The sequence below is a fragment of the Penicillium chrysogenum genome (assembly GCF_028827035.1).
Source record: "Penicillium chrysogenum strain IBT 35668 chromosome Unknown utg000001l_segment0_segment0, whole genome shotgun sequence".
NCBI lineage: Eukaryota > Fungi > Ascomycota > Eurotiomycetes > Eurotiales > Aspergillaceae > Penicillium > Penicillium chrysogenum.
This window is the reverse complement of record NW_026622749.1, coordinates 4807030-4826590: the sequence shown is the minus strand read 5'-3', so window position 1 is coordinate 4826590 and position 19561 is coordinate 4807030. Positions and strand designations below refer to the sequence as shown.

General features: G+C 49.7%; 8 protein-coding genes across 8 annotated transcripts; 5 read left to right on the top strand and 3 right to left on the bottom strand.

Moving 5' to 3' along the window:
• Positions 1-282: 282 nt before the first annotated feature.
• On the bottom strand, positions 283-1111 carry N7489_001912 (uncharacterized protein; the record flags this gene model as incomplete). The annotated part of the gene is made up of 4 exons (XM_056707667.1): positions 283-561; positions 613-702; positions 765-1010; positions 1037-1111. 4 exons carry the CDS (start codon positions 1109-1111, stop codon positions 283-285), a joined length of 690 nt encoding a protein of 229 aa, XP_056571969.1.
• Positions 1112-1860: 749 nt separating this feature from the next.
• On the top strand, positions 1861-4914 carry N7489_001911 (uncharacterized protein; the record flags this gene model as incomplete). The annotated part of the gene is made up of 7 exons (XM_056707666.1): positions 1861-2039; positions 2100-2186; positions 2242-2368; positions 2434-2608; positions 2671-3261; positions 3315-3868; positions 3928-4914. The coding sequence occupies 7 exons, from the start codon at positions 1861-1863 to the stop codon at positions 4912-4914; spliced, it is 2700 nt and encodes an 899-aa protein (XP_056571968.1).
• Positions 4915-6276: 1362 nt separating this feature from the next.
• Positions 6277-7668, bottom strand: N7489_001910 (adenosine kinase; the record flags this gene model as incomplete). The annotated part of the gene is made up of 7 exons (XM_056707665.1): positions 6277-6313; positions 6372-6485; positions 6546-6883; positions 6942-7283; positions 7339-7489; positions 7547-7562; positions 7617-7668. 7 exons carry the CDS (start codon positions 7666-7668, stop codon positions 6277-6279), a joined length of 1050 nt encoding a protein of 349 aa, XP_056571967.1.
• Positions 7669-7861: 193 nt separating this feature from the next.
• Positions 7862-8582, top strand: N7489_001909 (DUF1770 domain-containing protein; the record flags this gene model as incomplete). The annotated part of the gene is made up of 3 exons (XM_056707664.1): positions 7862-8170; positions 8265-8463; positions 8509-8582. 3 exons carry the CDS (start codon positions 7862-7864, stop codon positions 8580-8582), a joined length of 582 nt encoding a protein of 193 aa, XP_056571966.1.
• A 525-nt stretch (positions 8583-9107) lies between these two features.
• Positions 9108-11127, bottom strand: N7489_001908 (uncharacterized protein; the record flags this gene model as incomplete). The annotated part of the gene is made up of 5 exons (XM_056707663.1): positions 9108-9947; positions 9996-10364; positions 10424-10553; positions 10664-10833; positions 10942-11127. The coding sequence occupies 5 exons, from the start codon at positions 11125-11127 to the stop codon at positions 9108-9110; spliced, it is 1695 nt and encodes a 564-aa protein (XP_056571965.1).
• A 908-nt stretch (positions 11128-12035) lies between these two features.
• N7489_001907 (60S ribosomal uL2 domain-containing protein) lies at positions 12036-13400 on the top strand (the record flags this gene model as incomplete). The annotated part of the gene is made up of 4 exons (XM_056707662.1): positions 12036-12078; positions 12149-12202; positions 12352-12929; positions 12998-13400. The coding sequence occupies 4 exons, from the start codon at positions 12036-12038 to the stop codon at positions 13133-13135; spliced, it is 813 nt and encodes a 270-aa protein (XP_056571964.1). The 3' UTR covers positions 13136-13400.
• Positions 13401-14884: 1484 nt separating this feature from the next.
• mpt (putative DNA repair and transcription factor Ada) lies at positions 14885-15826 on the top strand (the record flags this gene model as incomplete). The annotated part of the gene is made up of 2 exons (XM_056707661.1): positions 14885-14890; positions 15098-15826. 2 exons carry the CDS (start codon positions 14885-14887, stop codon positions 15824-15826), a joined length of 735 nt encoding a protein of 244 aa, XP_056571963.1.
• Positions 15827-16877: 1051 nt separating this feature from the next.
• Positions 16878-19432, top strand: N7489_001905 (uncharacterized protein; the record flags this gene model as incomplete). Its single annotated transcript, XM_056707660.1, has 6 exons — positions 16878-17024; positions 17089-17256; positions 17321-17436; positions 17500-17777; positions 17829-18443; positions 19126-19432. The coding sequence occupies exons 1-6, from the start codon at positions 16898-16900 to the stop codon at positions 19430-19432; spliced, it is 1611 nt and encodes a 536-aa protein (XP_056571962.1). The 5' UTR covers positions 16878-16897.
• Between the last annotated feature and the right edge of the window lie 129 nt (positions 19433-19561).

Here is a 19561-nt window from a genome sequence, read left to right as displayed (position 1 = left end):
GTTTCATTTGGGCATCCTTTTTGTTTCTCCAGAACTTGCATATAGTGGTGATCTCAAAAGTAAGTCTGTTTTCTATTCTTGAGCTTCTTTTCTTCAAGACTTTACCTATTCGACTTTGAGTGGTACAACATGGACGACATGGATAGGGGGGGTCCCCTGCAGAGACGGGGAAAAAGGCCAGTGAAATATGTATTCGTCTCTATTTATCCATTTTGGTCATTATTTCATCTCTCGTAGGAATGACTGTGCGTTTATAAACGACCACAACGTCCACGGACAAGCCTATTTGCCAGACACCTTATTGCGGTTTCTAGAAACGCTTGTAGGCACAAACTTCAGAGCAGACATAGACTTTTCTAGCTCATCAATGTCCATCTCATTTGATGATTTCGTTCCAGGGATTGCTGTTGCCGGTGGGTTCGATTGAGACGCCGAGCTTCGGCGCCGCAACCTGCCCTCTAGAGCAGATGACGTTGAGATGCGTCGTCTGTGACTATTCATGGGCCGCAACATAGATGTTTGTTTATCGATACCATCGTTAACAATGTAAAAGTTGTAAGTCTGTAGAATGTGTTAGGGGCATAGGGAGGCTGTTTCGGTCTGGAACCCTACCTTGGGAAACATGTGTTTGTCAATAAGATGTAGCCTTCGTTTCTGCGGAGTTGAGCATTTTCGCTCACAGTCTTCGATAAAGCACCCATACTTGTGCTCTCATTTAGTAAACTGGGTATAAACCGACTGATAGGAGGTGAGCTAGGACTTACGGTCTTATCTCCACGGGCTCGCCGCGCAGCAGCTAGCGGGTCATGGTTCTCCTCGATATGTATGTTGAGAAAATGACCAGTGGGGAAGTTCTTGCTGCACTCGGAACAGCGGTTGACATGGGATTGAAGATAATGGACCTCGTAGTCCTCGTAGGATGTGAACGAGAGCGTCTCGCGGTGAGGCGGTAAGGAGCAATGCATCACCTCGGGGAGGATGTTGGTATCACTGTCGATGAGCTTGTTGCGCTCAGGAGGGGAGTTGTAGTATTAACTGTAATTGAGGACACTGATACTGAGTCCTGATCGAGAGATGGGGATCTCGAGCGGCTTCGCGGTCGTTTAGACATGATCTAATTCGCCTTGCATATGATTGATGAGATCTCTCGATTGATAGGTCAACTTGGCGAGAGTACGGAGGTTGGCAGCGACCATGCGAGACTTAATTTCTTCCACTCTCCGCCTTCTCTGTATAGAACACATAGGTTCTATATGCTATATATGCTTGTTAGGGGTAACTATGTGGATCTCTAAAGTTAAGTTAGCAGCTTAGTTATTTGTAGGCTCACCTGGGCAGCCTACAGAGTTTGAACGACCTTGGAAAGTAGTAATGTGTAAGTGTTAAACCTTGGAATGTCGATTCCATTACTTTCCATTCAGCTTACCTAGGTACCTTTATATAACTTTTCCTGGTCTCTTACTTTAGAATGTCACGTTCGGTATGTGTAGCACTACGATATTAGCTGTATACCTATGTATACCTATGTTGTAGGTAAATCCCTTATAAATAATACTTTAAACCACCTGAAAATATCGGCCAAATTACACAGGAAAGTCCCATGGATGCTACGACCGTATCCGTATGTGGTAATGCAGGATCTGTAAATGACGATCTATAACCCAGATACTTTGAATCACAAACGTATTTATCTTCTTCTTTACACTTGTACTCCGTACTACTTTACTGTACATTTGACTTGTTTTACCCCGTCAACAGGTGTGTTGATGACCAGATGAAATAAAACGCCGTAATCGGCATACGCCACGATACCTCCCGCCTTGGCAACACCAATCATCGCGGATATCAGGGACCGCATTTATGCATTTTCATACTCAACTCGGCTCTCATCCCCATCAGCGTGCGCTTTCATGTCTTTCACATACTGATGGCTCCTCCGCCGCTCATATTCCAAGCCATAGCCATCTGACCGGCGAGGTTGACGCTCGGGATTCCCGGGCTAACTTCCTGATGGCGCCCTCGTTCACGGATGCCTGGAAGTCAGTGCTTTCCCCTCGATTTCGGCTAGACTATGAACATTGACCAGTTGTGTGATACAGGACTGCGATAGAAGCTGAGAAGGAGCTTCTGCAATGTTTCTCGCAAGAACGGCGCACATTCGACGAATTCGAACATTTCCTTTCCGAGTCAGTGATAAGCCCCGCGCGCACGCCGTCTCGAGGCTGACCTCATTTCACATAGGTTCCGGACCTCTTCTCAGAATGCAATCCTTCTGGACTTCAACGCTGCCCGCAAGGTCGATGTGGAGAGTCGCCTTTGGGATGCGCACTTGAAAGTGAACAATCGGTTTCGCAAGCAGTTGCTTCGCGTGAGTACCCCACCGAAGCTTTTTCGCAAATGTGGGTTCACTGACTGTGTTTGTGTGTCAATTAGTTTCGCGAAGAGCACGGCAAGAAAAAACCAGTTGAGAGGCGGAAACTCGAACGCCATTACCTCGACTTCATCAAGTCAAGCCAGCGGTTTTACCGAGGATACATCCAGCATCTATCGTCGCGCTTTGGGGGCATTGTTGAGCTGGAGAGAGTTGCGCGCAAATTCAATTTTGAGAGTAGGCCAAAGACACAAGCTGCACGCCGGTTTCTAGACACGCTGACACCATGTTATCTCCAGATCTGTCCGGCCAACCTCCCATCAAGCCCTCCAATGATCTGCGCAGGCTCATTCTTCAGTCATGCCACGCAACCCTTATCCGGCTAGGAGACCTTTCCCGTTATCGCGAATCGGAACTCGTCAGCAAAGATCGCAACTGGGGCCCTGCCATCGGCTATTATGATTTAGCGTCGGTGATCAACCCTGCATCGGGTGCATCTCAGAACCAATTGGCAATCATCGCTCTCGCAGATGGAAATCATCTTCGTGCTACCTACCATCTCTATAGAGCTCTTTCAGCTCAAGAGCCTCATCCTACTGCGAAGGGCAATTTGGAGATTGAACTCCGGAAAATCATGAGCGCCTGGGCTAAACGAGAGCTGATCCGCCCCGAAGATGCCGGTATCCCTGGAAGGGCCTTGACTCCGTGGTTCCTATATCTCCATGCCAAATGTTACAAGGGAACCGACTTCCCAGAGCACGATGAGTTAGAGAGTGAAGTTCTAAGTCAACTAGCAGTGGAAATTAGAGAACGGTCACTAGAAGGGGCACTTCAGAAGTTCTGTCTCATCAATATTGCGGCCGAGGACCTTGCTAAGGTCCGGTCCATCGGTAAGAGTTCGAAACATTATCGTTGCTCATACATTTGCTTACCCATCCCTCAGAGGAGTCTGTCTTGGATGCACGCGTCTTTTTCCAGCGCATCAATGTGAAGACATTCTTCACCTTGCTACAAATACTTTTGGTTGAACTTGAGCGGACTGCTTCTTTTGAAGATCCGAACTGCAAAGACGCAACGCCTATCCCGGACAAGGTGTCTGTGGTTGCTCGCCGAATCTTGCCCGCGCTTCGCCATTACAGCTCCTGGCTACTTACAAATAGCGAGTCCCTAGTTGAGCAGAAAGAGGAAAAGGACTCGGCACTCTCGATTCAAATCAAAGAGTTCTGGAAGATTTATGCCGGTACGCTGAGCCTGCTCGCATCCTCTTTCGATGTGGTTAGCCTTCCCGAGATCGATTATCTATTGGAAGAAGACGAAGAAAGTCTTGGTTTTGCGCCTCTGGATCAGGATGCCACTTCTCGCCGATACATTGGAGGTGGTGACCAGCCAAAGCCCCGGATGCATGATCTTGGGATTGAAAGAAGCCACCCTAACATGGAAATGCTCTATCGAATTCGTGAATTCGTGATTGATGGACTCGATTTGGTTGTGAGAGGAGTACGTGAAGAGCTCTCAAGATATCATAAACAAACAAGCAGATTGCTAATTTCGTTCAGAAAATCCCAGTGGCTCTTGTGGACAGCGAAGAGAAGAAGACATTTATCTATCAGGAGGAGGATCTGCCTTCCCAATTCTATTCTAGCCCCCATGGCCGCCAGCATGCACTTTCCGCTGCCAGCATCGAGCGCGAGGATATCCCCCAGGCCGTTCAAAATCCATACTCTGCGGCAGAAGCCCAAAGTCTGTTTGGCGGTTCCCAGTCTGCATCGGCATCTATGTCCGCCAACATGCATCAGATCGTTGAGGGCGTTGAGCGACTTGTCGACTCGGACACGTATGAAACCCCGCCGAATGACCAATTTGCTTTCATGAGCTCCGGGGAGATATCGACACCTACGCATATCTCACCCAATGTCAATGCTTATCCGTTCCGTGACGAAAACTCTCCACCACTCAGCACCCCAATTGCCCCTCCACCTGGGCTTGGTCCACCTGCCCTGAATACAGCTGAGCCCCTCAGGGTGCCATCGACTCAATCATATACCCCACGGCCTGCCATCCCCAGCCTCCCCAGCATTTGGACGCCGCTGAGAGACACTGCCCCTCCACGAACGCCTCCTGGCCTTGGTCCACAACCTGGCCAACGGGCTCCGCTGCACCCCATGGCTGCTGGGAATACCATGCCATCTGAGCGCTCACCGTCGCAAGATCAGATAGCAAAAGAACTCATGCTCCGACAGCACCTAATGTCCCAGACCCAGTTTTCAGACTCACTGGATGTAGGATCAATGCCTACGCCGTGGACCTCATCCAACCGTCCCACCGCCAGCGGCTGGGATCATGGCCGAACGACCTTCGGTGCGTTTGAACTGCCGAGCCAGACGACGTCCAGCAGCCTGGGACATCCCTCATGGGCCAATGAAGCTTTCATTGCCAGCAGCCTCGCTGGGGCAACTCCCTACAACTCGGGAATTGGAGGGCGCAAGCCTGCAACGCAGCTTGGAGCAGTCGGTCAAACCCCGCCCTGTGGCCAAGGAGGCTGATTCGAACATCCAAGCTCTCATTTTTTAGTTTCTTCTATGTGCATATGCATATTAAGCTACCAGCCGGGCAAACTGTCAGAATCAACAGTGCAACTCGACCTCCAACTATACTGGCGTGTACTGTGTTTGTCTGCGAGCATGACTGCCTATGCACTGCGATGCGACTTGTTGCATTGAGTCAACAGGTTCAGGCCTGCTCTGACAGTATGCACCTTTACAATGACCAGGCGAGATTGTATTACTACTAGCCAGTTCACAAGTGGCAGGTCCCGCGCTAGTCCTCTGGTGACGAGGACGCTTATGGCTTTTTTCCCCACAATGCAGGAACTTCTTCGGTCCTCGCTCTCGCAATTTGTCTGGACGGATACGTGCGTTCAACACGCGGCATGATCAATACGAGGATATGGACATGGGCAATCTGCCATTGGAGAAGACGTTTGTTTCGTTCTGTTTTCTGCCTTTACTTCTTTTCATGCAACATGGCCTGGAACCGCGTTATCCCCATCAACCTTAGCCTTGTCGTCTTTTCTTCTGTGTTAAAACAATCATGCGGCACGAATATACGGTGATCTTTGAAATGAGTATGGGCCTGCAGATTGCTCGGGGCCCAAAGGTTACTCTCTCGACACCCATCGTGCCGGTTAGGCAGTCGAAATTCATTTTGCATTTTACATACTTCCTTTAATAGTAGTTTATGGGACGGGCTCTTTGTATGAATAATAGAAAGGTAGATCGCTCGAATACGAATGTATGTTCATTCATCAAGTGGTTGTACAATGGGACCTCCGAAATATTGGGCTAAACCTTTGTACCTAAATATACCGCCCTGTATACCGCCTGCCCATTATATACTCAATAAATACTTCCCTGTTAAACATACTGTTATAAGAATGGGTAGTCAGCCGCTTATTCGGCCGCAGCCTTCTTAATCATCTTCTCGGGTAGTTTTGTGTCTTCTCAGTGGTCTTTCTAGCAGTCTCCTTAGTTAAATACCTAACCCTTATGCTGGATCACGTGTCTATACGCTAACTATATTAGGAGGTTTAGACTGGCAGAACCGGCAGAATTTGGATGTTTAGCCCAATATTTCGGAGGTCCCACTGTAACAGGAATATAATGATTTGAGGACAATATTCTCAAGAAAGTATGTGCTTTGTTGGATTTTTCAGACAGTACGTTGAAGTCATCAGGTTCTAAGAAAAGGAAAAAATTGGGTATAGAGGGTTGAATCATCCAAAGTCAGGTGGTGCTCATCCGGTTGTTGAACTGGATTATTGCACAAAATCTTCCATAATTAGGCTGGGAGATGTGTTGAAGGTGTCCTGGTAGTCTATGTGTTTTCGTGGCCTACATTATAAACGCTTAGGAGCGGGAGTAGGTCTGCTTGGGGAAGGGGTAGCTGTGGGTTGAGAATTGTTAGCAAGTATTCTTAATGCATTGCCTTGGGGAACACTCACGAAGGTCCGAGCTCCTGGATGCTCTTGCTGGCGAGCCACTGGCCCATGTCGATGCTGTCATCGAGGGACTTGCCCGCGACGATACCAGCACAGAAACCACCGGCGAAGGCATCACTATATGAGACAGAGGTTAGTATAGATTAATGTGAGGTTGTTGGGATCAATATCACTCACCCAGCACCGTTAGTGTCATTGATGGCTTCCTTGGAGATCTCGCGGACCTTGAACTCCTTCACCTCGACGGTACCAGTAGCAGAGCCGATGGCGACAATGGTAGGGAGAGTGCCCTGGGTGACAATGGCAACACGGGGACGTTGGGTGTTCTTCTTGGGGAGCTGAGCGAGCTTCTTGGCGATCTCGGTGATGTCCTCGGTGCCCCACTGGTGGCCCTCGGAGTAGGCAATAGCCTCAGTCTCGTTACAGAAGGTATAGTCGGTGTAGGGCAGGACGCTATCCAACTGGTCCTTGAAGAACTGGGCAATGAAAGGAGCAGAGATAGAGAGCATGAAGGTCTGATGAAAATAAACAGGTTAGCAGGAGGTCCAATGGATTAGAATGCACATGACATACCTTGTTCTTAGCGGCAGCCTCCTCACCAAGGGCGATGATGGCGGGCACGCAGACAGTCAGGTGGTAACCACCGACGTAGTAGACCTGGGCCTTCTCAACCAGAGACCAGATCTCGGGCTGCTTGAGGTGCTCAATCTTGTACTCGTTGGCAGCAGCGAGGTGGGTGCACATGCTGCGGTGGTGGCCAGTGATGACAACACCACACTTACCGGTGGGCTGGGCCTCGTCGACACGGTACTCGGTGTGGACACCGGCCTCCTCGCAAGTCTTCTTGAGGACCTCACCGTACTTGTCCTTACCGATGCAGCCGATGTAGACAACGGACTGCTCAGGGAGCATGTACTGGGAAAGTTATCAATATCAACATTGGAGATCAGGAGAGCCTCTTGATGCATACCTGAGCACCACGAGCGGTGTTCTGAGCGGCACCACCGGGGATCAGCTTGGCATCACGGGCAAGCAGGTCCTCGTAGATACCCATGTGCTTGTCCTCAGCGAGGATAGCATCATTTGCCTTCAGACCATACTTCTCCAGGAGAGCGTCGTCGCTAAAGAATACCATCAGCATGTAGAACAGCATCATTTTACTCCAGTTTTAACCATACCCACGAGCCTGGATGTCTATTATAAGCATGTCAGCATTTTATCAACATGCCCAGATACTAGTTGACATACCGAGGAGGGGGTTCTCCAGACAGAGAAGAGGGTATCCTTGAGGAGCAGCCATTGTAATATGATTAATGAGAATGAGAATGGAATTGAAGCGAAGAAGGTGGGAGAGAAAGAGGATAGGATATGGAGGGGTTGGCAGAAAAGAGCGGACTGCGTATCCCCGGTCCCACCGGTATCAGCCGAACCACCTTGGGGGCTGCTTGCTTCTATTCGCCCCAAGCTGTCTGACTTGATTGCTTCGTACCAAAATGGCCGGTCATGCTATGGAAATCCCGCAGATTATCCAATCTGCAAGCATCAATCAAAATCCTGACCCAACTCATGACATCAACCCAGCCACCGCAGCTTCAGAGAAACAGCCTGTCGCGGTAGGCCCAGACTCCGAAACAAACAGCATCGCCTCCGACATTGTCCATCCAAGCCGAGTAATTCGGCCGGTTCATCGGCGACAGACTCTTCCTCCTCTTCCAGACTTGCGCTTCGAACAGAGCTATTTGGCCAGCATTAAGGATGCTGACACCTGGGGGCGAGTAGCGTGGATTACTATTAGAGATCAGGTATGCAGTGGCGCGATTCTGTCGATCCCTTTGGGGTGTCGGGGATAATATCATTGATAGTACCTGGCTAAAAAATCAATCTTTTCCCTTCTAGGTACTTCTCCCTCTGATCCAAGGAACAGTCTGGACACTCGCGCTCTCTGGCTGGCGCTTCTGGAACCGCAATGCCTCAGTCAGCGGGCACACCCTCGGTAGTCGGGTTCGCAGATGGTGGTACGAAGTGAACAACTGGCATCTACCGCAATTGGGCTCAGCCAGGGATCCTAAAGTAGCGTCGCAGGTTGAAGATGTGAGTACCTGCTTCCCCAATCTTCGATTTCTCATCTGATCTCGACCAGAAGTGGAGACGCTGACGCTCGAGGAGTTCCTGCAGTTTTACACAGCCCAGTTCTCCAATGCAGGCTCTGACTGAGGTCATCTGTGCGCTGGATGCGACCTATTAGCGTTTTAATTCAGGGGTCTAGTGGCTGGCTTCTGTGTACACTGTATTGCTTGCATTTTTGGCGTTTGCGCTGTTGGAGGCGCCTGCTGTTGTTGATTCCCATTTGAATTCTTATATCCTCCACTACTATCTAGTAGACTATTTTATTTTTTTGCCATACATCTGGCGTAACGGACAGATCTCATGGCCCTGCCGTGTCAGACTACAACATTTGCGTTGTCGGTTTGCGCACATGCCTATAGATTTCAAGTGCTTGCTAGTTGTATGTAGTGTTTTCACCGTGTGTTAAATTTATCGAGCAATTGATGTTTTCTCCATTCCATTACTTCGTATGCCGTTATTGCCAAATACCCACGGCCTGATAGAAGTACAATTGCAATCCAAAAAGATCTATCTAGCAACATTTCGTAGAATATACATTCCTAGTCTCTTCCTAGTCGGACTGGAGAGGAAACGCCTATGCTGAAGCGAATCCAAGCTTAACAGCCAGATGGTTCAAATCTGATCCACGCCGTTTGAAACGGATGGCGCAGCTACGGCTGCAGCAGATTGGGCCGGCACTTGGGGTATCGGAGCAGAAGGGTGTGAAGGTGCAGCCACGGTCGGGGCCTGCTGCGTACCGGTGTTTGATTGATGGGGGAGGGTAGTCGGCGGTGCTTGAGCGGAGGAAGCTGCAGCTTCTCCCGCATCCCTCATTTCGACGGCTTCCGCAGGTGGTTTATTCTGGACCTCCGGATTGCTAGATGCATCTCCCTTGCCATATCGAAGTTGCACGACAAGGCTTTCTGGCTCCTCGTTGCCAGTTGACTCATCTGCGCTTGCTTCTCCCTCTTCATCGTCGCCTTCGAAATCGTCCTCCAAATCATCTTCGACACCTCGCCATTCGTTGCCGCTTTCATTCCCGCTTGAGTGGATTTCAGATGCATCCTCCAAATCATCGGCCCCGTATCCAGAGTATCCGTTGGGATGGGTCGAAGTTCGAGCCCTCTGCGGTCTGCTTACTTCTTCGTCCTCATCTTCATCGAACTCATCATCAGCTCCGTCACGCTGACCAGCCAACAGAGCCTCGCCATAGAGGCCCCCGGCACGAGATCGAATCTGCCTCCCGCTTGCCGTGAATCGAGGGCGTCTAGACTCCGTGAAGGCTTCCGTGGGAGCCGCATTTCTAGTGGAGCGACGGGCGGAAGGCTCGTCCTCAGAAAAGATGTCTTCGTCTTCCGAGTACGTGTATTTCAGTTTCTTGCCGCGTGTACGACCCTCATACATGGAGAAACCAGGATCCGGACGGACGAAGGCAGCCTTTCGTGCGAGACGATATTCCCGGCGTCTCCGTTTCTAGTTATTTATTAGCAAAGTCCAATTTACTCTCGGGTATAAAATCACCTCTTCCGATGCCTCAAATCGGGGAATAGAAGCGCGAATTTTCTCGCTAAGCTTCTTAGAGTGTGTGCCCTTTTCGCTCTCAAGTTTCTCCACGACGGCCTCCAGCTCGGGAATACTCCCGGCGATGCTCCACCAAGTGTTGTGTTTGAGCGCCGGGTTACTTTCGCGGTAGAGGCGGAAATTTGTATCGTCGTGCCCTTCGATAAGCCAATACCGACGTTTCAGGCTATCCCGGCCCCAGGGTTGGACAGACAATGGTTGATTGAGATCATCATCGTGGCGCGCCTGCTTGTAGGATTCTTTTATCTTCGCCTGGACCGCTTCGGACGACGAAAGTGACCACAGTATCAAGGCCTTCAATAAACGCAGCTAAGACGACACATGTCAGAATAACAAATCGGGGGCCGTGCCAGGTCTTAAAAACATACACGTTCCACGGGGGACATGGTTGCAAAGCTGCCACCCCCATGAAGGGGGTTTTTGCCTTCCCATTCTTTTGGCCACTGCGACTGGTGTGTATGGATTGCTTCTTCGAGGGGACGTGTGAAGTGGTTCCGTCTGTATTTCAGATTATATTAGCACTGAACTTGACAATCGATAACGCCGGGGTAGAAAGCGCGCGTTTTTGTGCACTCCGCACGGTATCGGGCGACAGGTGGCGACCATACTCAATTTCCTTCTTGCGGTTCAGAACAAGCCCAAGCAATGCGCATAGAAGTCGTTCGATGTATTCTCCAGGGGGTGACTCCTCGATCCCTTTTTCAATATCCTGCGGGCCGTAGTGTGGCACGCCTTTGGGGAACACTTCATGGAAACGCGCGCGGAACGCGACGATGAACTAAAGATTGCGATAACTCAGCAAGCGTCTCCTATTATTGACCAGACGCGTCATATACATGTCCATAGATCAAGCAATGCGCGAAATCTTCCTGTGGAGTAAACTCACCGCAATATCGGGGTTGTCTGCCACGACGTATTCATGCGGAGGTGACGGTTCCCGCTTCGGTGGCGGCGTCTCAGACTCTTTCTTGAAGTACTTTGCGATACCAGTCGGGCGATCAATCGCCATAGTAGCTTCGTCATCCGTCGGAGGCGCCGATGATAATGATGAAAGTTCTGAATCTGAAGGCATGGTGGAGATGATGGGGTAGGTGGTGAAGGAAAGAAGTAAGTTGCGCGCAATCGAGCGTCACGTCTGCACCGAGCTTGCGCCCGAAGGGCGAATATTTAAAGGATTCCGGACACAACTGCTCCCTTTGTCTATAAATTACTTTTACTAAGGCTTCTTGCAGTCTTCTAGAAGAGCAATAATTCAAACAAATGAGATATTGGCATGAAAGCGGCTTGGATTTTGTGGATTCCTGTATAGAGATAGAGCTCAATAGAGCTGATGAGGGACTGATGAAGCTCTATGTGGTCTTTCCAAAAACGAATTAAGTTAGAGAGTTGCAATAGCCCGTGAGAAATGAATGCGACTGGTCGAGACGACTTCACATAGTTATCTGTTGCTTTAATACTTGGAAGTACGCGACAAGCTTTGTCAACCATTTGATATTGACGTCTGTAATGCCTGAGCCAAGTATGACCCAGACCTGCTTGTGTATTATTTCATTGACAGTCCCGTCATATCAAAGCCATACACAGAAGCACGGAATATACAGACATAGCTGTTTCGAGGTCCAAGTAAGAGAGTATCACTTCAAGATGATAAGTCTTGGCGATATCTACTTAGGTAGTCTTGGCAGTCACGTGAGCTTGGTGACATAACTTGCCCTCCAGAAAACTACAGGGCTTGCGCTGGAAGAGCCTTTTCAGGCATATAATAACATTCTATAGGGAATTTGAGCCAAGGTATTTCCAAATCCTCAATTCAAGCAATTATTATCCATAAATATAGTATAAACCCAACGATTAAAGGCCTATTTTGGTAATGCCTGTGTTGTTGTAGTTCAAGCCAATTCAAGTAAGCGACCATGCGCTATACCCGATTGGGTTAGATTAGCGACCGCACCCTAAAGCCCACACAAGTCCCCATGTCCGATGATTTCTCAACTCGTCAACGACAAGCCTATTTCACTTCGAGGTACGCTTACCACCTTCCTACGACACTTCTGTCCGGCTTCCATACTAACATAGGATCCTCGTCTAGACAGTCGCCATGGGTCGTGTCATCCGCAACCAGAGGAAGGGCCGTGGCTCCATTTTCAGTGAGTGCGACCGCAAACCATTCCAGCACGAAATTTCGAGGCTGCGCACCCCGAGCAGCGAGGAGGAAACCAAGAGGACAATTAGGAAACCACACAGATTCGCAACGAGATTGGAGTGCTGATATCGAATTTTTTTCTCTACTTTACAGCGGCCAACACCCGCCTGAACAAGGCCCCTGCCCAATTCCGGACCCTCGACTTCGCTGAGGCTCACGGTTACACCCGTGGTGTCGTCAAGGAGATCATCCACGATGCCGGCCGTGGTGCTCCCCTCGCCAAGGTCCAGTTCCGTCACCCCTACCGTTACAAGATGATCACCGAGACCTTCATCGCCAACGAGGGCATGTACACCGGCCAGTTCATCTACGCCGGTAAGAACGCTGCCCTGACCGTCGGCAACGTCCTCCCTCTCGCCTCCATGCCCGAGGGTACCGTCATCACCAACGTCGAGGAGAAGTCTGGTGACCGTGGTGCGCTTGGCCGTACCTCCGGTAACTACGTTACCGTTATTGGCCACAACCCCGAGGATGGCAAGACCCGTGTCAAGCTCCCCTCCGGTGCCAAGAAGGTCATCAAGAACACTGCCCGCGGTATGGTTGGTATCGTTGCCGGTGGTGGCCGTACCGACAAGCCTTTGCTCAAGGCTGGTCGTGCCAAGCACAAGTTCGCCGTCAAGCGCAACTCTTGGCCCAAGACTCGTGGTGTTGCCATGAACCCCGTCGATCACGTAAGTTTCAGTCCATACACAGACCAGACGACATTCAGGACCGCAGTATCTAACATATCTCTCTACAGCCTCACGGTGGTGGTAACCACCAGCACATCGGTAAGGCCTCGACCATCTCCCGCTACGCCACCCAGGGTCAAAAGGCCGGTCTCATTGCCGCCCGCAGAACCGGTCTGCTCCGCGGTACCCAGAAGACCAAGGATTAAGTGTGCTTTTTCTTGGAGTTATTCTTGTGACGGGTTGAAAATGGAATTCTGCTATGAGACAAATGTACTTAGGCGCCTGCGGATGAGCGTCTCATGCGCCCTTAGCGAATTAAGGTTGTGGTGACTATCCCTTTTCTTGTCGAACAAATCAAAGGGTGATGGAAAGAGGTCCGGGGTTGGCCTCTACAGGGCAGAAACGAAATCAAAAAGTCCTTCGGGCTGTGGAATGATACACCTTTAAATTATTACTCGTTCCTGTCCATCACCCTAGTAGGTATTACAGTCTGCCGTAATTTATCGGCATGTATATACATTGCGCTGTATGATCGTTGTCACCATGGCCTGTTACCGAGCCCCAGTGCTTTCTTCTACGAATAGTTTAGATATCACTTCCGGGATCGTGTTAGGACATCTTAGGTATCTGGACGCCGCAGTACAATCCCAGGAGCTCTTGTAGCCGAGATCGAAGAACAGGCCCGGCAAAGTAGAGGAATCGAGCTACCAGGTAGTGCAAACCAGCTACTTGTAGGGAGCTTGTTCCGAGATCGGTGCGAGCCCTGAGAAACTGTTGCTAAGTTTCATGAGTGGAATACCTGGGGCTCGGTCGAGTACTTTATCCGGCTGGCACTGGAGAGCCTCACGGACGACCGTACACGCTCCTTGCTCATGCGACACCTTATCGGACCGGAAATTAGAAGATGAAGGGGACTTGACTCTGTTAGAAAAGCTCGGCGAATTAACTTCGTAGTCCAAAAGGGGCCATCCGCTGCCCGTGGGGAGATCAGTCCTCTCCAAGGTCTAGGAGTCCAGAAGGGACCGCCGGGTTTCTGCGCTAAAAAGAAACCTCCACTTGTCTGGATCTTGCCCCTCGGCAGGGGAGGATACTAGAGAAACTCTCGATGTTCGAGATTTGGAGCCATCAACATCTCAGCTGCAGTCATCCAGCGATCAGAGCAGCTGCATTTGCTGATCAAATGCAGGCTTACTCAAATGAGCTAGGCATGCTATTCGAAATGATATATTGGGTAATTCTAGCAGGCCGCATTTGCAGACTGCCCTGGTGTCATTTGTTGATAATGTTGCCATCTTGGCTATCAAAAATTGCCTTCTTTGCCCTGGAGCACATATTCCCCGGCAAGACCGTACTTGGCATGGATGATCAGCAGATTCGAGAAATTGCAGAAAAGCCATTGAACATCCAGAAGGATCGGGAAGGTCTAAATGAAGAGCTCGAGAGGCTCCGAGAGGGAAGATAGACTCGCAATGCTCGGGGTAGCGGACTCTTCCCTGCGTGCTCGCCCTAACTTGGCTATTTACATTCCATATACCGGTTCATGGAATCACAGCCTAGTCGGATATCATCAGAGTAGGACTGTACACCGGAACTAAGACCCCCAGCCTTGCAAGCACGGCCCAGATAGATCAGGTGGAGCCCAATACTCCTCGCCCTGGTCTGTTGCCACAGGTTTCAACTGGTGACTACGCGCGGAGGAACCAATATGTCCCGACTTCTCCATTTAGACACTTGGACTATTATAGCTTAGTGATAAACTCAGCTTCACAACAAGCAATTACGGTGCTCTCGCTTGTTGGTGTCGGGAGATGTATAGTTAGGTCAGGGTTGTACTATATATACATATTCAACCTAAGAACCTAAGACTTGAAAGAAAAGAAAAGAAAAGAAAAGAAAAGAAAAGAAGCTACAAAAGCCCTGTAATAAAACCAGTTAACCCTACATATACATACTATATGTACGTAGGTATACCTAGGTAATGTATATTGTAGGTGATGGCCCTGATGTAACTAATGTGTTGAGGAGCCCCTCTAGACGCTGATTGGTCAATTTGGGATCAAACATCAGGTTTCCCGAGGTTCCCCTCTAGTTACCTGGAGTTTGATGCCAGAATGAATACAATACCTTGAAGAGATATCTGCAATTTGAATACCCCGTGAATATGACAGATACGCCCAAGCTCCAAGAGATCCCCCCGACTTAGCTCGAACTTCACCAACACAGAGCGGTGGCAGGCCATCGCGACCCGCGATGTAACAGCCAACAGCTTCGTCTACGCCGTTATCACCACAAAAATCTACTGTCGCCCCTCATGCCCAGCACGGTTAGCCCGCCGTGCCAATGTCCAATTCTACAATACGCCTCTGCAAGCAGAGAAAGCAGGCTTCCGACCCTGCAAGCGCTGCCGGCCGCATTCGGGTCAGACGGCGGCTCAAAGCAACCCTCAAACCGCCATGATTGACAAAGCTTGCGAGTCGATCCGGAACATTCTGACGGCGGGGCTGAAACCCAAATTAAGTGATCTGGCCATGGAGGCTGGTTTGACACCCAGTCATTTCCATCGTGTGTTCAAGAAACGTGTGGGCGTGACGCCCGGGCAATATGTAGAGAGCCTCGTGCAAAGCAACCTGCATTCGCCGGAATCATCACCATCCGATGCCTTTTCTGGAGTTGAAACACCGCGGTCAGCCTCTGGGGATAGGGGTGGTGAGATCTTGGATCTAGACGGGAATAGTGAGAAAGGGGCTGGTCTGTCGGCGGCTAGGAACGAACTCCCATCTATGAATGGCTGGAATGAGTTCGATGCTCTGCTAGCTTCTGGATCAGAGCAAATGTGGTTGCCTGGCTTATCCATTGACCCTCGAATGATTTTGGATGTTTTTGATGGGACCACATGATTCCAATGTTTATGATATGGATATTTTGGACTGGAGAACGAGTATATATTTCTACCAATAATATAGTCCAATGCGAACCGAATGAATAGAATACAATTTCAGGATCTGTGCCGCTTTGGATTTGATTGACATTGGCATTGCGGCGATGCAACCCACTGATAGTCAATGAATCTTAATCTACTCCGTACTCCGTACTCGTATATTGTACTCCATACGGAGAACATGGGTCAGAGTCCAGAGCCGAGAGCCCAGAGTGGTGATGGGATCAACTGAAACAGATTTGAAACCCATTTTCCAAGCCATATGCAAAGTATTATAACACAATAATGTAATAGGTTAAAGTCATATGTTATTACATATATAAACTCATAATTCTGTTTAATATTTCAGACCGGACTGGGGTGGCAAAGAGATAATTATAGTAATTGATCGAATTAATCGAATTAATAGAATTAAATCTGGAAAATTAAAGCTTCCAATGGGATTTAGTCCCCACCAAGTGGCCCACTAACGCGTGTCACAGCTTTGAACCTGGTCCCTGGTCTCAGGGCTATTTTAGTACTAGTAGGAGGTACCTAGGTACCTGGTCTGGTAAGACAGTACCACTTTGTGCAAAATACACTGTATCTCCAGACGTTCCAGATGTCTCCTGATGTCGCATTGAGGTCTATACAGCTTTTTCGTCGTTTTTTTTCCCTTTTCTTTTGGGCTCAAGGTAATAATACACTGAGAATACAATGCCTTCCCCACTGATTGACAAGATCGGCAATTTACTGCATGCATAAGAACGCATTGTCTTTTGTAACTTTGTGAGATGCAAATGTAGCCTATTTCCTTATTTTCTTAATTTCCTTAATTTTCCCCCATTTCCCATTTTATCATAATTGCGTGCCCCCCAGGGATGATTTAATCTAGCCGTTCCCAACCTCCTTTCCCCCCAGTCTTTTCTCCTTTTACTATTATCCTAGAGCATTCTAGTTGATCATTCCTTTTGTATTTATCTTATTGCTCTCTACACAATCGCTGGTTTCGATTATCCTTCCACATACCATCATCATCCCTACCTCCAACATGCACGTGAACAAGAGGATCGGCAGATTCAAGCAATGGGCTGGAGAACGCATGGGCGGAGAGGCCAAGACCTGTCTCTCTGATGATTTCAAGGCAATGGAGACGGAGATGGGCGTGCGACATGAAGGTAGGAAATGACCACACATGCCTGCCGGTTAACCATACTGATTCAAAGCTCTCTCTATCTCTAGGCGTTGACCGCATTCATAAATCCATGACCTCGTATGTCAAGGCCATCTCGAAACGCAATGAGGGAGACGACAAAGAGAAGACCCTCCCGATTGCCCATTTGGGAACTAGCATGGTGGCCCACGGCGAAGACTTCGATGGGAACTCGGAATACGGGCAGTGCCTGATCAGTGAGTCCTAAAAGACGATATCGGCAATGCGGGGTAGGAATCGCATCGCTAACGACTCGATCAGTGTTTGGGCGTACCGAGGAGCGCATTGCGCGCATCCAAGAAAACTACATCGCGCAGGCGACTTCAAGCTGGCTTGAGTCCCTGGAACGATCCCTGACTCAGATGAAAGACTTGCAGGTATGTCCTTCGACTCTCCCGATGAATCAAAGGCTGAGGGTCCTGTATTAACCTGCCTCATAGCATGCTCGCAAGAAGCTCGACAGCCGCCGGTTGGCATACGACACTTCTCTCTCTAAGATGGAGAAGGCCAAGAAGGAGGACTTCCGCGTGGAGGAAGAACTACGTTCACAAAAGGTGAAGTACGAGGAAGCTAGCGACGACGTGCTGCGTCGCATGCAGGACATCAAAGAAGCCGAAGCCGACAATGTTATGGACATGGGAGTGTTTTTGGATGCCCAGCTTGAATACCATGAGCGGTCCCGTGAGGCCCTCCTGCAGCTCAAGAATGAGTGGGCTGGGTAAGCATTGGTTCTGGCAATATCTCGTGGAGCATGCTAACACTGAAATAGGTACAGCCAAGTACAAGCCCCTCCCCGTCGCCCGACCCGTCCTCGTTCCAACACCGCCCACTCGTACCAGGAACGGTATGAGCCATTGCAGGAAGAGTTGATGAACGCCACGGAGACTCGGCCTCCCATTCGATCAAACAGATCTATCACGCCATACTCGGAGTCGCCTCCGCGAGAGACATATGGGAATACCGGTGGGGTCTCACGTCCCGTCCTCAACAGAGTTCCTACCTTCGAAGGCCCGGCTCAGCTGCGACACGAACAGTCGCCAGTTGCATCACAGTGGATTCAGCAGCGGACTGCCAGCGAGAATCTAGGCGGATTTGGACATCGAAGCAGCACTCAAGTTGGGAATGGTCGAATCTCTGCTGATCCTTACGCCGACTCCGAAGAGGTCAGCTCGTATGGCCGTTCTAGCCCCGAGCGGATGTTTAGCGGGGGCAGGTCTATATCCCCAGCAACATCTCACGGCAGCGTGCCATCCCGGAGACCTAGCGCAACCAACTTGAACACTATTGGATCGAAGAAAGCTCCTCCTCCACCTCCGCCATCTCGTGCGAAGAAACCCCCTCCACCTCCACCGATGAAGCGGTCCCTTCTTGCGGCACCGAATGCGTAAGGGAACGCTCCGAAAGTGCATCTTACGTCTGTCCTTGATCTTGAGCATGGGGTTTGGGAGTTTGGGAGCTTATGATCGATCATGGCGGCGGTATCTATTCTTATCATTCGCTAATCCCTTGGAGTCTTACATGGGGTTGTTCTGTCCTTTCCTTAATTGTGCTTTCTGGTTTGCTTTGCCATGTCCGTTGATTCCATGGATGTCCGGAGGATTCATTCCCCGGCTACTATTAGTCTCAATGCAGAGTTAGTAGGATGATGAGAAACGTGGATACATCCATGGATGCGTCTCTTAGCGAATAGGTAGATCCACCCAAGTCTTAATCTGAATTTTCGGGATTTGAGTGTGTGATTAGGTACATACGTATGTAATGTATTGATCTTCGATCGTGTAGATACCCGTCAACAGCAAGGGTGGACCCGGGTGTGTCTAGCTTTACAATGTATTGTCATTTGTATTGTATGGAAGACTATTCAATAGATTCAATGAAGTTGAATGAACCAAACACCCCCAGGTTACAAAGACCTTCAATCGAATCACTCTTCGCTCACCCCTACACCTGATAGTAGCCTTATCCCAAACCGGTACGGTACCAGAGCTGCGCTGCCCTAGGCAACAATTCAGCACGGAGTCACGTGCCTGCTGACTAACGTGCCTTTGCGAAAAACTCCTTGCCAGGCTGTTGTCAGTCCTTTGCTCTGAGCACCCAGATTTCCCCGAGCCTGTCGCGCAACTCCGTTCCCTCCCCATCTCCATTTTCATCCATCCACTTTTTGAACGCGCCATCCCAACGCGCCTTCAACTTTTGAGTTCCCCTCCCACCTTGCCTTACCTTGGGAACTCGCCTCTTTACTCGCTTTCTTTGACTCCCTTGTCTCTGAAAGTACCCGCTCACCCCCATCGCATCGGAAGCTCCGACCACGTCCCCAAACATCACGCTTTTCATCGCCAAGCATCCCATACAGTCGCTCACCGATCGCATTAACAATAATCAGGCTCACCCTAGACTGTTACTGCCTATTTATTTCGACCGCGACCGCCCCTTCTCTTGCCATCGCGACTTAGCAATTGAAACCAGGTGGAGACCGTGACTTGCCACAACTCCGCATCGACC